Source organism: Diuraphis noxia, unplaced genomic scaffold (assembly GCF_037042655.1).
Source record: "Diuraphis noxia isolate RWA-SAM2 unplaced genomic scaffold, SU_Dnox_SAM2 contig0001, whole genome shotgun sequence".
Classification (NCBI taxonomy): Eukaryota; Metazoa; Arthropoda; class Insecta; order Hemiptera; family Aphididae; genus Diuraphis; species Diuraphis noxia.
In genome coordinates, this window is record NW_028301711.1 from 96,596,839 (window position 1) to 96,615,525 (window position 18,687).

General features: G+C 28.4%; 1 protein-coding gene across 2 annotated transcripts in view; it reads left to right on the plus strand.

The window, feature by feature from the left end:
• jp (junctophilin) overlaps positions 1-18,687 on the plus strand; it is a 280,595-nt gene that overhangs the window by 49,774 nt on the left and 212,134 nt on the right. For both annotated transcript variants that reach the window (XM_089218689.1, XM_089218688.1), the window contains exon 3: positions 9,978-10,613. In XM_089218689.1, coding sequence (XP_089074815.1) covers positions 10,273-10,613 — 341 coding nt within the window. In that variant the 5' untranslated portion in view covers positions 9,978-10,272. The remainder of the gene's footprint in view (positions 1-9,977; positions 10,614-18,687) is intronic.

Genomic DNA, 18,687 nt, shown 5'->3' on the forward strand with positions numbered 1-18,687 from the left:
TGCAGCGTTGTATGAATCGAAATGAAAATATTATGATAGTATTATTCAGTGTTATTATATAAAATTATTTATTTCATAAATAAATGTATACATAAATAATATTGGTATTCAAATACCATTAAATAATTAATGTTAATTCATATACCTACTTTATTGGTTGGTTCTAATGTAGATAGAACCTATATATATTTAAATTATAGTTAATTAAGAACTGAAAAGTTAGGTTTATTCTCATCATTATTAGATAACCAATCTTTGTTCATTCAGAATTTTTAAGTTCTCTATAATTCTTTAAATACTTAACCTATAAATAGTGGTTTTTATTATAATTTATAGAAAATTAATAACTAAAACTTATAAAGCTTCAAAAAGGGGGGTTTGAAAAAATCTATCTGGAAAGTTTTGGTCTTAGCCTACAACTCATTATATTTTGTCTGAGACAAAACTTGAACTGACCTAATTTTATTAGGTTTTATTATACCTAAGCCATTTTATATACACAACGCATAGTTTAATGTCTATGAATTTTCGAAAATAAATAAAGATGCATTAATGGCAATAGTAATATAAACAATTAAAATATAACTTGATTCGTATAAATATATACATTGTATATTTGTATTTATTTATTCTTCGTCAATAATGGTTAATGGACCCCACTAAGAATTCCGTATTAAAAACAAAATTATTTTTTGGAACTTGCAGGAAGTTAACGTAGATTATTAAAAATAAACAAAATATAAATCTGTTAGAAAAATATCGGAAATTCGAAAAGTGTGTTAAAATACAAAATGCGCGAGCATGATAAAATATTTATTGTTACGGACTATATTTAATGTCAATAAAGTCTGTATATTATGTTTGTGTATACAAACGTATATTTAAACGAACGCGTTTAAAGATATACATGTTACATCAAAGATCGAAATTATTTGCGAAGGTTTGCACGCTTTTCCGAATAGAAGGAGGGGTGGGAGTACACAATATATATATATGTGATAAATATATAACAATATTCAATCACGTAAAATAAATGTAATATACGTCTTGCACTATATATAATATTATATAGAACACCACGAGCGTATCTTCACTGATTAAATAATAAAAACGTTTTGATTTTATTATTATTTTACGACTCTACGACCACATATCAGAAAAAAGGCACTGTCATGATGATGATTTTTGTCATGGACTCGACACATGCATGTATATGTCACCACTCACCACTACAACCCACGAGTTATATAAAATGTTACTACTCCCGGAACACATATTAATCAATATACGTATAAATGTATAATAATATGGAAACCAGGAATCACGTGTATAATTAATTCATTAATTAAAACTGAAATAACGATGGATATTATCGTAACGTCACAATGTGTCTTATCGCTGTTTTTAATTTGAATTCAATGATACAAATTCCCTGTTCTTATATGAAAAACGATTCTGAGCAAAGTCGGTCTGATGCAGCCTATATTACTATAAGAATAATCAATAATTGTAATGAATAGTATTATTGCTATTCATGAAATTTATTTTACTATCAGTAAAAAAGTAGATTAAATTCATTACTTGAAAATTGTTAAGTACCCACGAAAAATATTTTTAAATTACAAAAACATTACTAAACGTCATAATCATTATTCTCCGTTTAAATATATAATTCAATCCAATTTTGAACTTAAAATATCTGTTAAAAAACTGTGTTTATATTTTCTTTTGATTTTTTGGTTGCAGTATAAACTACTTATGATAATCCCTTTATTTTTAGTTTTAAATTTATAGCTATAAAAACTTATCATTTTGTAAACATTTTTAATCTCGAAATGATTTTATTGAATGCTGTCAAAATGTAAACTTTAAATGCTTATTATCATTATTTTTTTGAGTAGGTCTTTAGGCCTGCGATTCACTCACTTACCAGGAAGTGAGATAGAGCTAGGATAGTTGTTCAATTAATATGAGTGTTTAATCTCGAATGAAATTTAAAGTAATATAATTTTGCTAGTTGATTAAGGGTAGGCATTTTTGCCTTTGTGGAGATTATTATTTGTGAAGTACCAGGAAGAATACGTTATAGGCCGTAAGCAGATGGATTGAAACACTTGAAGTATTTTGGTATTGTATGGCTTTGCAGAACCCCATTACTGAATACCTAAATGCTTATAAAAACAATTCGTGTGTAATCTGTATGTATCTTTAATATTTATGAATACCTAGCTATTAAAACAACTTATGTGAAGCCTTTTATTGAATTTTTAAACTTTTTGACCGACAATGTTTATCGATATTTATATTAATAAAAAAAATTTAAATAAAATCAAAAATGTCCTATGCCTACAAATCCCTCGGAAAAAGACAAACTATTTTGAAATTCAAATTTAAGTAATTTACAAAAAATGCTAATTAAACCATTTGGTAAAAGTTTCAAGCATCTACGGTTTTGAGATATGCCAAAACAAAAAAAAAAACAAAAAACAAAATCCATTGTGCCGAAAACTGGTTCTGCATAAAAATCCTGTTTTTTCTTAAAACCGTTTAGGTTATTACAATAGTTTTGAATCATTGTTTTTACTACTTATTGTGTGCAGATAAAAAAAAACACACACACACACATACGCATTATTTTAAAATCAATACATTCATCATCGCTTCATCCGAAATCTAAAATATTAAAAAGGTTGTAAAATAAATGTACTATTATGTTAGAATTTATTTCACTAAAACTTCCATAATAACGAGTGTCTGAAATAATCACTTCCAGAGTGAATTTTTAACGATTGCATAAATATATTGCACCCAGGCCCGTCGTAAGACATTTTCAGCCCTAAAGCGAATAAAAATAATAATTAAATTTCTGTCCTTTTTGGAAATTTAATATTACAATTTGCAGCCTCTATTTTTTTAAATGTTATGCCGCCCTAAAGCAACGCATGGCTTGCTTGTACCCTAGCGACGGGCCTGATTGTACCTACCTATTATTCCCACACGGATGATTCGTATTGTGTATACATAATAATATGATCTATCTCTTTTTTTTATTTATTTACCACACTGAGAAAACTATTGTACTATTTTTTCAAAGTCGACTAAATATTCATGATACAGTACAAGAACCTTGTGGTCATTTATCATAAATACTTTTCGATCCCAAGAGAAGAATACATGTACAATGACATTTTTTCATTATTTCTTATTTTTATAACAGACATTTTTTTCGTGTATGGTTTTCAAGGAAATCGAGTCTATTTGGTATTCTGATATTGGTTTGGTCAGTAGTTTCCTTAACTTTTTTCAAATATTAACAGTCGGTTCGTGACAATTTCGATGACATTTCATCGAGTGCGGTTTCAACTGAATTTCAATCGGAATGGATTTTTGATTTGTTGCTATACAACTCCGCTTTCTTTGTCGAGTAGGGAAAGTTTAACGAATTACATACATGTTTATTATTCTGCATCCCGTTCTTCATAATTTTAATTCGACATTATGAATACCGTATAAGTTTGTTAAAACTTTTTTCAGACTTGATTTTATATCTTTAGTGTTTGAGTCGTTTTAATAACTTTATAATGATGATACACAATTTATTATTATTTTTTATTCGGTACTTACTGTTTACTTACGTTAATCGAAACAGTTCACAGATTTTCAAAGCCAGCAGAAATAAATTATTATGCTGTTAGTCAAATATTCAAATTGGCACTTGCAGGAAATTATTTATTGTATTATAAACAAATAATATTCTAAAAATATATAACATTATGATTTAACAAGTAAAGTTTTTAATAAATTATTTTAATAATCTGATACTATGTTGGTTTATGGAAAAAAACTAGCTAGTAGGTGCCTATAGCATAAGAAGGTGATGTAAAAGAAATTTAATTTATATTATAAAAGTTTAGAATTTGGAAAGGTTTTGTTTTTCTGTCGAAAAACTAATAACGAAACAATTTATTTATTTTTGTACCTATATTTATACACAAACTATAATATTATAATGATTTAGTAATAAATTAACATTTCTTTAGATATCGAAAGAAATATACCTGCTAAATATATCTGCAAAAGTTATTCTACCTAATGCAATTGAAAATTCCCTGATAATCGTTGATTGATGATTCACTTGAGAAACATTTTTAAATAGTACATTTAATATAAAATGTAAGCCTAGAATCCAACTAAAAGTAGTTCCATGTGCAATTATGTGCACTACTTCCACCTTCCACTGGTTATACTGGTTATAATACACGCGCAGCAATATCCTATTTTGAATAAAATTGTTATTAATTTTAAAAACAAATATATATATATAAATAATATAATATATAAACTATTTATATAATATTATATTCTTATAGTGTTTAGACGTATAAACCATTTTTTTTTTTTTTTTTTTTTTTTTTTAGGGTTAAGGCTTCGAAAACTGAGGTCATTAGTGTGGGGAACTGTAGGGGAAGGTACTGTAGTACGGCGGGTTTAACACGCGGGTTTTTGGCAGAATTTTGAATGGGCGCCCGTAGGTTTCTGCCATGCCCGGTTGTGGGGCGGCGGCCTCTCTCTCCAGACACCGCGAAATGCCAGAAGAGCGATGCCGCCCGTGACCGAGATTCGAACCGACGCCTTAGTCGGCTCGGCCACTCCATCCTCCCCTCCCAAAAAAAATTTTTTGTAAGTAACTTAGCAGACTCAAAACGGCGTACTTTCCATAATAAATTGTATTTAAAACGAAAAACGAATTGACCATTCACAATATTTATTATTTATTTATTCTAATAACGGGTTGATAAAATCGTTATAAGCAATATAAACGTCGACCGGTGCGAAACGTCGCGTCATCCGCGCCATCGCAGTAAATACTAAATAACGGAGTGGTGATTTGACTTTAACTTTTTTTTAAATTATAAGGTAAATAGTTTGAAGTAAAAAATGTTAAAATGACAAAAAAAAAAACAATTTACTAAATAGACGAACATAATAAAGCCACCACTATATATTTTATGGCATTGTGAATTATTAATGATTTGGCCATGATACGTCGAACGAAAAAAAAAGTTCACCGTGCCTTTAGGCATTTTTTTATGACCTAAAATAATTTGCAAACGTCTCAGTGGATACGTGTTTTAAGTGGGTGTTATCAATATTAATGACGATTGATTTATAGGTAAGCACTTACGCCTAATGTAAAATATGTAGACTTTCAATGAATTAAAAGGTATATTAGTAGGTAAGGTATACCTATACCTACTTTCTAAATTGAGTCAAATGAAAACTTGAATATAGATACCTAAAAATAACATATTTTAAGAATTCTAAACAGAAAATACCTGTATAGGTATTTCAATATATATTTATTAGAATCAATATCGTAGCAGGTATAGGTTCTGGATTATGAAATAATATATTTTAAATATCCTGCAAAAGTTTAAAAAAAATATCAATACTCAATACATACGAAAATAGAATTACAGAAAAACGACTAAACAAGACTTTGACGGATTAAAATATTATCATTAGATCCTTAGTGGCTATAGGTAAGTGTTAGAAGTGTCGGTGTTAGAATACATTAAGTTCAAAGGTGATATTTATCTCTAAAAGTTTGAAGTAATCGTGGAGTAAACTCAACTATGTTAAGAGGAAGTTTATTATTGTTTTTAATTAACACCAGAGTAACACGTATAGTGATTTAACAACTTTCAACTTTTTAAATATTAACAAAACATTTCGTTGAAAATGCGCTGTAGCAGATGTAAGAAATCACACGCGTTTGTGCGTTAAATAAATTATTAAATCGAGACATTTTTATGTGTTTATGAAAAGTTAATATATTTGTACGCAGAATTGGAGCGTAATTAAATAAATTAATAATTAGTTTATAAGTTTTAATTACAGATACCAAATTTTCAAAACGGTTTTAATGTTTCTTGTTAATTTTAAAATCAACTTTAAAATACTATGAACACTCTAATAAATTACTTAAGTTTTTGTGTGCGTTTACAAACTGTAGAAATGTTAAAAATAAATATTTTTATTGATTGTGTAGGAATATAATGTTATTAATCACTCACACGTCAATAAATATATAAATATATAAAAATCAATAGTCCTTCCGGTTTAACACAAAGACAAAATCATATTAATAAATTATAGTGATTACTTAATAATACCTACTAAGAATTAATGGGTAGGTGAAATGGCTATGATTTTGTCGCATTTTCTCTCTTAGATTTTTAATATATTTCAATTTTCAAGTGAATAATAAATATGAGCACACACACACACACACGCTGGTACCCTTGAGGTCAGTTTGTATATCGATAGCCATTTTAAATAAGTGGTAAATACGATGACAGTTGTACACAATATACATATACTACGGTAATAATCTATATAAATTTTCGATAGGTTGGATATTGTAACCTCCATGGCGCCTCCGAAGTTATAATATGTATAGTAATTTTAAGACCGCGGATTATATGCATATGCGATTGCATATAATCGTCTTTTTTTTACCAAGTATGCTTATTTTATTGATCGCGATGTAAAATAGCATGTTATAATAGGTATTGTATTTTTAAACAAAAAACACACCTATCAAATGTGTAAAAACACATACTATTTAGACATAATATAGTAAGTACATACCGACTGAATTAACTTACCGGACGAGTTTTAACTGCCGTCGTTATTTATATATCTTATCGAAAACTCGATAAGATATCGTTTAATCGTTTGCACGTGCCTCGAACAAACACGCCGTGAAAAAAGTACCATCGCGAATAAAAACGTTCAGAGAACAGTTATTGCCAACTTTACCACTTCCACCAGAACCTGTAATTACACGGCGGGGTACTTGGATCAAAAGTCCTTGCTTCTACAGTGAACATTTCATGGAAATAAAAGGAATAATTAACCAATTTAAAAGTTCTGACGCCTTATCAATCCGTGGTGCCAAGGAAGCATTTGAAACCTCGTCAATACAACATGATTTAAATCTGATTCTTATACATTTTTCTAAAATATCAGAACTAATTACAAATCTAGAAGCAAGAAATTTGCTACTGAACAATTCATTAAAAGTTATGGAGGAATTATTAACAACAGCATCTAAACTGCCTGATATATTTTCAGAAAAAATCAAAACAAAGATTACTCGATTACTGAACAAAAATCCTGGCTGTGATTCCCTAAGTATGATCGATGCTTACATTAATGGCACAAGTACTGCCCAGTACCATAACGAGAAACACCAAGACGTCTAAGTTTAAATATTATCCTGTGACGTCCTGTGATGTTAAAAGGTCATTTTCTGCATTTAAACTTGTTTTGGATGACAATCGCCATAGTTTAACAATGGACCACTTTTACGCTGCATATTTGCATGCATATTATAATTAAGTATTTTCACTGCATATAATCCGCAGTTTAGTGATTCAAGGAATTGTATACTGTATAGGTCCAGTGTCCGCCTTATCTGTGACCGATAAAGTTTTATTGATTTACCCAATTATAGTACAACAATTAGTTTAGCGATCACTTTATCATTGCTCGTTGTATTTGTTAGTGTATCGCATCTCGTTAACTCGTTATTAGCTTTAAATGCAATAATCTGTTTATTCAAAATATTATAGCATTAAACCGATATTAATCTGTTTATTCGATGTGCGTTTGATACCACACATATAGTATATCGTCAACTTTTTCATTATTCATTGCACCGAATGATACATATTGTTGGTTATGATTTGTTTGCTTTAGGTCATCTTTTGAAAACATCGGATAATATAGGTAGTTTCAGTTATACCTATCTAATATAGTTTTGCTTATTGATTTATATAAAATATAATAATATAATATAATACATGTGTATGGTTGTAAGTCTATAATACAATTATCTTCTATATAAAACAAATTATATTCATTCACAGAAATAAATGTCAAAATTTAAGTAAATAAATGTATAAGTATAATAGTAAAAAAATTAATATAAAAATCTATTATTATTATATAAAAATACATTTTAAAACTGTCTTAATCAGAAAACACATTCAGAATCAAACAGATATAAATCATTTTATTTTTTTAGTTTTAAAATATATATAGCAAAAACATTTATGTCAAAAATATTTACTGTTATACAATACCCAAAAAGAAGTTAATTATAACCAACGTGGTCGAAATCATTATTATAGATTAAATCAGATGGTATTGGAAAACTTAACTGAAAAATTATTCGATTATATGTTTGACGTTGGAAGTTTTATATTTAAAATAGTTTTTTTTTTTTTTTTTGTATAACTCATGAATTATTAAACGAAAAGACCTTCGATAAAGTTCCAAGAAGTTGTTAGGGTCGGGCAGATGTTGAGTTAACACAAAACATAAACAAGAACTTAAACTTGTTCTAATAAAATAGAAGTTTTTTTCGAGGGATTAATGAATTCTACTAATTACTTTTATTTAATTTCATTATTGGTAAATTACGTATCTCATTAATTTTATGTGAACGACTTAAATATTTTACACTGAGTAACGAACTATTAAAATATTTTGTAAGTAGTACCTAGTTGAAGTCTTTAAACATTTTTTATTAATTTTTTTTCAATTTATTTGTTTCTTAATTACATAATTATTATATTTTTTTAAATATATTACATTTTGGTATATATTGAGACTTAGTGATTCGCTATTACAATAGTACATTTTTAAAGAATCCTATCATTATCAAGACGTGTCAACAATTTAAAATTATTTTTGTGGACTGATTTTTTGTTTACCAAATGTAAACTCTGTACACATTAATCAATACATATTTGAATGAACCTATCAAAAATCTGATTAAAAATAGGGACTATTTTTAAAGTTTTAGTGTTTATCCTTGCTTTTAATTTTAATACCTCAAAACAACACTTAGACACATTGAGACACTTAACCAAACATTTACCCCACTCAATTTGAAGTCAAGTATTATGAAATGTGCTACACACATGAATGGATATAAATAAAAGTACTATTAATTTTAATTTGAATGTAAAGTTTTAAATCTATTTGTTAGTAATTTAATAATGTACCAACAATATGCAGATAAATCAGAGTTGATTTTTACTTTAATGTTCACTCATTTCAATTTCAATAATTTTATTTTATCCCAAAAATGAATAGCTGTTCATACTTGTCACCAAATTTTGATGTTAATAATTCATATAGGTACCTACATGAAAAATTTCCAAAAAAATTTCCAAAATATTTGAACATTTTTAAAATATTTAAACATTTGATAAAAGTCTAAAACTATTAAAAATAAATAGGAAAGATTTTTTTACGAGCGTTTGTAGATATATGTTGGTGAAATTAAATATTTAAACGAAATCAACAGATTAAGTTATATTTTGTTGTAATATAAAATATTATCAATGCCACTTAGAACTTTTCGCCACTATGTTATTATTTACTACCTATATTATATACAGTGCAATTTTCAAAATATTTATAGATTTATAATAATTAATCTATACATTGATGTTTCTATATTATACTACAGCCCGATCGATACTGTTTTAGTGTTTTACGAGCATCAAAATGCTAGACTTATAAATCAATAGTAAGAGTACAGTGAAACCTCCTTTAACGGACACCTCTCAATAGCGGACACCTCCAAATAACGGACGGAATTTTGGGAACGGTGAAATGTGTACTCATTATATTTCCCCTCTTAGTAGGGGACACCTCCAAATAGCGGACGACGTTTAAGCGACCGAGAGTGTTCGGTATTTAGAGGTTTCACTGTATAATACTTTATGGATAATTAATATCAATGTATAACATTATAATGAAATGTCATTGGAAATATAAGACTGGCTGGCTTGTCTGAGTTCAAAATCGTGTTTAGTTTCTAATATCCGTGTGTTAACATCTTAAAAACAATAATAATGCGCAGAGTTATCATAATACCTTTAAACGTGTTTCAGGTGTACGGTAGAGTCCAAACAGAAGTGGTTTAAAGGGAAGAAACGCAAAAATCTCAACGAAAAAACCACACACGAATCTCAAAAAACAAAAGAAAAAAATATAAGGAATAATCAGGACCAGGCCCGGCTGAAAATTCGGTTGTCCGGCATTGCATACGACGTCGGTGGTGAAGGAGGTGGCGGCCACGTGACATCCATTGCGACGGCGACAATGGCGGCGATGAAACGCGCCACTAGCAGCGTTTTCACTCGTAGCAGTCGGCCGGTGAGTAGTGCGTAGCACGCTTCGGAGGCCATGCAAGCGGGTGGCGTGGCGGCGGCTCCAGCGCCGGCACCACCTAATGGGTACGGAACTCAGCAGCAACAGCAGCAACAGATATTGTTGCAGCAGCACCACCAACAGCAGTTGTCCAACAACTCGCCGGCGTCGACGGCAGCCACCGGCACGGCCACCACCAACAAGATACTGATAAACGGCGGCCGGTTTGACTTCGACGATGGTGGCACGTACTGCGGTGGCTGGGAGGATGGCAAGGCTCACGGGCACGGAGTGTGCACCGGTCCTAAGGGCCAGGGTGCGTACTCGGGATCATGGCACTACGGGTTCGAGGTGTCCGGCGTCTACATGTGGCCCAGGTACGTAGCGTGTCCAAGTTCCACCTTTGGGGGGTTTATTTCATCGATAATATTAATTATAAGTTTACTGGAAAAGAGGCTGTCGTGGGGTATTAAATCTAAAATGATCGATGGAAAGGGCTAGAGAGAGTACTTAGGATCTTGACACTTTGGGTTCGAGGTGTCCGGAGTCTAAATGTCGTCACCCAGGCACATAGTCTGACCAGTGGCCACCTTTGGAGGTTTCTAGTCCTCTTATTAGGGAACTCAATACTAAAACGAGATAATTATAATAACGATTATTAGTTGTTAGTATAAAAGAGTTACGATACAGCAATACAAGTATATGAAAAACAATAAAATGTGTAATGTAAGTACATTTCTTTTCGTTGGAGTACAATCATTTTTGAAGAAGAACAAGAACAAGAGCACTGATGAAATGTAGATTACTTATATGAGCAATGTAAAATATAAGAAGAAGAGAAAGAAAAAAATAATTTATTGATTTGATTCATCTTTAGACGTACTTACATAGTTAAAAAAAAATATAGAAAATTAATTTTTTTTTTTTTTGAATCATCGAAACGTCGACAAAACGCGACTCAAATGCTTAGTTTATTGAGTGTGCTACCGCTGGAGTTTTTATTTCGATAAGTAACATTAATGAAACGTTTATCGTGAGAGTGGCTAGGAATAACGATATTAGTTATTTCGGAGTCGTAATTCAAGCGACTGAAAGTGTCAGGGAGCGTACTCGGAATTGTGGCATTAAGGGTTCAGGGTGCGGTTTGGCGTTTAACTTGTAGCCCAGATGTGTAGTGTGCCCATTGGTTTGTTTTGCAAGGACATTCACAATAAGTCTATTGGGTGGGTGAAGTCGCGGTAACTCCACGTATACAACACCATTAATTTAGACACAACTAGTGTTAAGCTGTCTCAGTTGGCCTTATGAAATCAAATTCGGAACCATAGAAGTTAATAAAAAATATTTCATTAAAAATTAATTCTCAAAAAGCGGGTAAGTTGTGGATGTCACTCTGCTGTACAGTAGGTTACTGTAATGGATGGGATTAAATTTTAATACAATGATAGGTATCATTGTATACGAAAAGCGATTCTGAACGAAGATGATTTGTCAGTCTAGGATATATTATATTTAAATATTGTCATATATTCTATTTTGAAAAAAATATTTAATTTTTCAATTAAGACGCATTTTGCATAAGGCATGGTTAATCAATTAGTGTAGTTATCATAATTCATAATACATTATATTATCATAGATATACGAATTGATATATATACGGTTTGAGGATAAATCGTTATCATTACGCGATTTCATAAAAATTTAAAACTCAAACGCTCAAAACATTTTTCCTATAATGACGCTTCAAATTTTCTCTATAGCTATTTGAAGCAAAACTTATGGAAAACTTGGTGTTAAATTTTATAACCTTAGATATAAATACAAACAATATTATGAATTATGAACTACAAAATAATTTGCAAATATTCATGACGAATTTTTGTCAATATTTGAAATTCAAATGCTTATACAAATTTAATTTGCATTTCCGGTGGACATTTTTTTTGTGATAAAGATTGAAAAACTTGTAAGGAATCTTATATTAAATTTTTAAATCTTAGTTTAAAAAAGAAAACTTTATATTAATTTCTAGCTTAAAATAATTTGTGAATTTTTGTGATTTTTACGTAATTTGTCAAAATTCAAACTTTGAATGCTTATAAAAAAAAAATTTAACTATGAATTTCTGTTATTTTCCAACTGCTATTGTAATAATATGTTAAGAGCCTTGTATTAAATTTTCAAGATTTTCTACCTAAAAAATAAATTTTTACCGATTTTATTCAAAAAAAAAACTAATAATGATTGAAAATTGCATATACCTATGAATAGTTCAACTTAAGTCAAATTTTTATAAAATTTTCATGGTGGATAGAACATAGATACTTATATAAACATTAGGTGAAAATTTCATGTATCAACGGTCATTCGTTTTAAAGTTACATAAAAAATCAAAATCGATTTTGTCGAAAACTGATTGTACGTAAAATTTCCTGTTTTTCCCTTAATTTTTAGTTGTTTATCCAGATTATTTTGAAAAATATTAAGAATTTTTTACTTTTGATCCCCCAAAGTATCAACTAGATTCAGTTTTTGATTTAACAAGGCACTGAAGTTAAAAGTCGAAGCATTTTTACTGCCCCAAAACGTAATGACAAACAGAACAAAAAAATATTCATGGTTTTGACGAATTTTTGTCAATATTTGAACTTAAAATGCTAATAAAAAAAAATTGTGCGTATGTATTCTTATAATTTTTCAATCACTATAAGAATAACTTATGAGGAACTTTGTATTAAATTTTCAAGTATTTTGATAGGGCCGAAAAAATTTTATCGACACTTCAAAAAAATATTTTCAGACAAATTGAAAATTTCAGTCGTCTATAAATATCTCAAAAAAAGTCAAAATATTTTGAAAATTAAATCATGTAAAGAAAATGCCAATCTAAATAACTGATATAATTTACAAGTATCTACGACTTATAATTTTTGTATATTAACAAATATTTAAAATCGTTTCAGGATAAATCGTTATCGTTACGCTATTTCGTACAAATTTAAAATTCAAACGCACTTAAAATTGTTCCTATAATGATGCTTCGAGTTTTCTCTATAGCTACTTGAAGGAAAACTTATGGAAAACTTAGTGTTGTATTTTTAATTCTTAGTTATAAAGGCAACAAATGTTATGATTTTTCAACTTCAAAATTACTTGCAAATTTTCGCGTTTTCGACAGATTTCTTAAATTTTTGAACTATAAACGCTTAATAAAAAAAATTTGACTAACGATTTTTAATTTTTTTTAGCTACAATAAGAACAACTCATAAGGAACCTTGTAATACTAAATTTTCAAGTTTTTTTGTTCGTCCAACATTTTTTTTACCAGTACTTCAAAAAAAAATTCTCAAACAAATTGAAAATTTCAGTGGCCTATAAATAACTCAAAAAAGTCAAACAATTTTTGAAAATTAAACTGTATAAAGATAACAATAACATAAACATTTGGTGAAAATTTCAAGTATTTACAGTGATTAGTTTTTGAATTACAACCATATAAAAAAATCGGTGGAAAACTGGTTTTGAGTAAAAATTCCCGTTTTTCCGTCATTATTTTGTTGTTGTTTTTCTCGATTTTTTTGAAAACTGTTTGAAAATGTTTACTTTTTACCTCTTTAATGCACCAAGGATCTTCACTTTGACATCGGAAACCACCCCCAAAGTTTGAAATTGAAGCATTATTTCGACTAGTTATGCTGCACACAGAAACAAAAACAAACAAACAAAAAAAAAAACACATCATTGTAAAATCAATACATTCATCACTTCGTTCAGAATCTAATATCATATTATGTATATTATACAATATTAAATAAACAAACTGATTTTTTTCTGTAGTACCTATATTAAATTTATTTATCGTCATTCATTAATCGTATCCTCCTTTTTTCCATGTTTATTAGAACCTAAACCAATATCACTGAGTATTTTTTGTCACTTGGTAGATTTTAAGTACCCATATTTTAATTCTTATTAAACGAGAAAAAGAATCAATAATACATTTTATGCGTGATAGGTACATCGCACTACTATCGTTTATTTATGGACCAGAAATAAACAATAACCATGGACCATATGCTTGTATTCAAGTATTGTTGATATCACAATATCATTAATATTTATTATAGTGAGTTTTATATAAAATGTGACTTTGTCACAGCGCACAGGAAGAGGTTGTTTTTTGTACAGGTCACTAAAAATAACGCGTGAATAAGGCTAGTTAGTTAAAAATATTCAAAAGATTATAAACAGCTTGCGCTTATAATAATTATGATCGAGTCGATATTTGATTTAACATACACTAATAGTGGGCCAGCATAGTTGTATATAGCTTGACTGTAACCGGGAAAAAATAATCACACATACAAGACTTTTCGGCTTTAATGTACCACAGTTTACTGGCAGATTGCTATTTTTTTAAATACATTTTTACAATAATAACTTTTAAATGAACCGAACAAAAATAAAATAAAATATTTACAATTCATCTAGCTGCATATTACCCGACTAAGTCAGAAAAAGTTTCACCATTATTATTTAAATTTTTTTATGTTATATAAGGTTATTTGAATTAACATTAATGTATTCCTATTAGTTATATCGCTGTTAACAGGAGTCAGTCCACAAGTTCCTAAGAGTTAAGTTAATTGAATACTTGTTTGAATTCATTCGTGGTTTTCGAGATTATCTCAGATATAAAAAAGGCTCTTAATTTTGATTAGATAGGTATATTAAAAGTATATATTAATTACCATTATATAAATTGTACGCTTTTCTTTGTAAGGATTCATTTAAAATTTTAATTTCTATAGAGAAGGGCCTAAAGGCTACTATTTAGGGGTTAAACCTATCTCATTTGTCTTAAATATTTAATTTTTTTTTTTTTTTTTTGACCAATTGAGAAGGCTAAGAAAAAGCCATTTTATCCAAAAAATGTTTGATGATTCAATATTTTTGTTATGGCCAAGACAGCTTTCTAGGTATTATTTTTGTCTGAAAAGTTTTTCATCACATTTTGTCAATATCAAATCAAATCTGGTAGTTATTATAACAATATATAATAATGTAACTGATAATTAATTCGTATTAATTAAAATAATTATTTCATCATATTTAATGAAATTTTTAATATACTTATTATTTTATCGTTTTTATAACTATTCCTTTAATTTTCAACCCTAATAAGTAATAATAATGAATTACATACTATTTATATATGTATAGGACACGATTATTTTCTACAGAAAAGTCATTTGCACTGTTGCACCAAAAAATACTTGAAAATGACATACAAAATCAAATTGTTATTTAACATCATGAATGGTTTTATTATTTTTAATTTTTACACCATTGAACCATTATACAGTTGTTGAGAAACTTGTTTTTTGAGTGGTTAGTGTAAGATCCGTACATCGTCGTTCCACATTGTAATATTAACAGTAACACATAATGCAATGAGACAAAACAATTTGTATATTTAACATGATTGCAATATCTTAGTTACAACTGTTACAAGTTCACTTCAAGAAAAATGCAATACAATAATAACATAACCTTTATAGTTAGTGGCTACATTCCCCAATAACATATTATATTCTTATTTTGTTATTCATCCGCTAGGTGCGAAGACTATCAACTAACAGTATCACCAATACACATACATTACAGTTAGAATGCTGTAAATTACTTGTAAATTACCTTTCTCATTTATTTCTAATAATCAGATAACTACATCATACATACAAATCGGCAATTGCATACAAAGTATATAAACTGACTTTTTAATTGTATTCAAAACTTTCTATCGTACATTAAAAAAAATAAAGAAACACATTTATAACATTCTAAATGATAGCAGTTATATAAAAAAAACTTGCAAGTGCAATAAAGTAAGATAAGTACCTAGTATTAAAAATAACAATAATAATTGAAAGTTATTTCTCTGATGTGATGTGGCTGCATAATAATAATAATAGTAATAATAAACTCACTTCTATAATCGCTGCTTTTGTGTGACTTTGTGGATATAAAATAATAATGTTTAGGATAGTTATTAAGGAAAACTTGTAACACAACAGTGAAATCAGACTGCTCACAAAAAATTATAATATTCTTTTATACATTTTATTTGCCAATATATATAGTGATGTAATTTTTGTGTTTTGTTTAAAAGTTTAGATATCTTTTGGGTATTAAATAGAAAATTTGAGTGGTCAAATAATTTAAGTGATTGTAATAAGTATCAAAGTTCAATGAATAAATAGGTAACTAGGTATAAATCGGTAGGTAACGAAATTTTCACAGAATGAAATTTACGATTGTAGTGGCTTTAAACTATTGAGAAGCTTTACAGATAAAAAAATGCAGAGGCTTATTTTGGAATCATAGTTTCATAAAATATGTACTTCCCGTATAGAACATAATAAAGAATTCTCAGAAGTAATGTATTTGAATATCATAATATCATACTTTTATACTGTATTAGAAATATTATCTGCAGTTATTTAACAATAATATAGTAAACGCCTCACAATAATATCATAAAAAAATTGTGTAAGAAAATGTATCATTATATGGGATTTAGAATTTATATTTTTTATTTTATGATAAATCTGTAGGGAATAATATTAAATTAAAAAAATAAAATTATGAATTTTAATTATTGCTATACGGCTATACCTACTTTTACAAACCTGCAATTTTTTCTTTATTAGCTATTATATATTTTTACTGTTCATTGTTAATAGATACAATATATATTATATATAGCAATTTGGAAACGAATAAACCAAAAACCTCTCCATAAAAATATAGATTTTAGATCAGATTCTCGTTTAGGTTCTGATAGAGTACTGGCTCTAAACCTCTATTATTGAGTTTCGAGAGGTTTGTTACTAACACAGTACCTATAACATAACCTATAGGGCTATAGGTATACAATATTTTCTGAAATAGTATTTTTGTTTTCATAGATTTAAAATTGTGCGGAAAAGACATACCTGATGCGTTGTGAATGCTTTTTACGAAAAATCTGAATAATTATGGAATAATTTACTGTTTTGATGAATGTGTAAAAAATTCCGTTTATTACTTTGAATAATCATAAGCAGAATAGAGGAAACTTCTTCCCAAAATTACACCATATCCAATCATCACATTTATTCTATTATAATAACTAAAATATTATAGATATCATATATTCATCAGAAACAACAACAAAATAAGATACAAAATGTGTAATATTTATTATTCGTCATGTTCGTTACGGAAACATTTAAAATTTCCAAGTACACAGCCAGGTAAAATAGGTTGCGAATTTCTGTAATAATTATTACCGTAGAACCTCGTGTTCATTAAACAGAAATATGTTTCATTATATCAACAAAGGTCTTATAACGAGTAATGTAATATGAAAGCACCGAATGAATTTTCCGTGATTAGGTTGACGGATTATTCTAAAATGAATGGTTCGTGGTAATATTATTCCTGTTGCAATTAAATCACTTGATTAAACGAAACTAAAGCAAACATTTCTAGTTCAATAATAGTATTTTATGACACAAATCAAATCATACCAAGTCGTGATTTAATATTATAATAATACAACTGGTGCAAATACGTATGTGCTCGAAAGTGACAATATTACAAAACAGTCTAACTAGATCTAGATATATAAATGAAAATATTATTTTCTAATTTTGAGTTAACTTAATTAAAATATTAAAACACAGAACTACACCCTGTCTCACTGGAGTTTTATTTTTTCATCGTAGTGCATTTAATTTGTGTTTGATGCTAATTATATTATTATACAACACCTTCGGGACTGTCTCTAGTTCAGGTCACTATAATTAATTATATAACTAAAAATAAATTGTTCGAGTAATAATTCTCTTATTTTATCGTGAATAGTGAATACCATACGCGTACTTACTGACAGGTGCTCGAAAGTTAACGGTGTTAATTACAAAATAGACTTTCTTGATCGAATTCCTATTGATATGTAATATATTATCACATAAATTAATATTTCATTATTATGCGTAAAGGCATTTGAAAGTTTTAATTTATAGCCAATAAAATAATAACATAAACAAAGGCATAGACACTTGCATTTACAACAAAAAATGGTCCTTTGAAATTTTTGGGATTAATTCGAATGTGCATAAAAAATACTAAATCGTGATATTTTATACACCACAAATAGTAGTTAATTAAGATTAAAAATCGTATAAAATAACGTGAAAATTTAATCAACTAAGAAAATTGTACCTATACCTACATTATAATATACGCGTTTTTGAGTTAACATGGTTGTTCGTTGCCAATTTTTAAAATTTTCCACAATTCAATAAAATTCAAAAATTATAGTTTTAGCTGAGATCTTAATTATAATTCTTTCTACTAATCTATTGTTCTATATTTAAGGGGGAGGGGAGGATTGATAG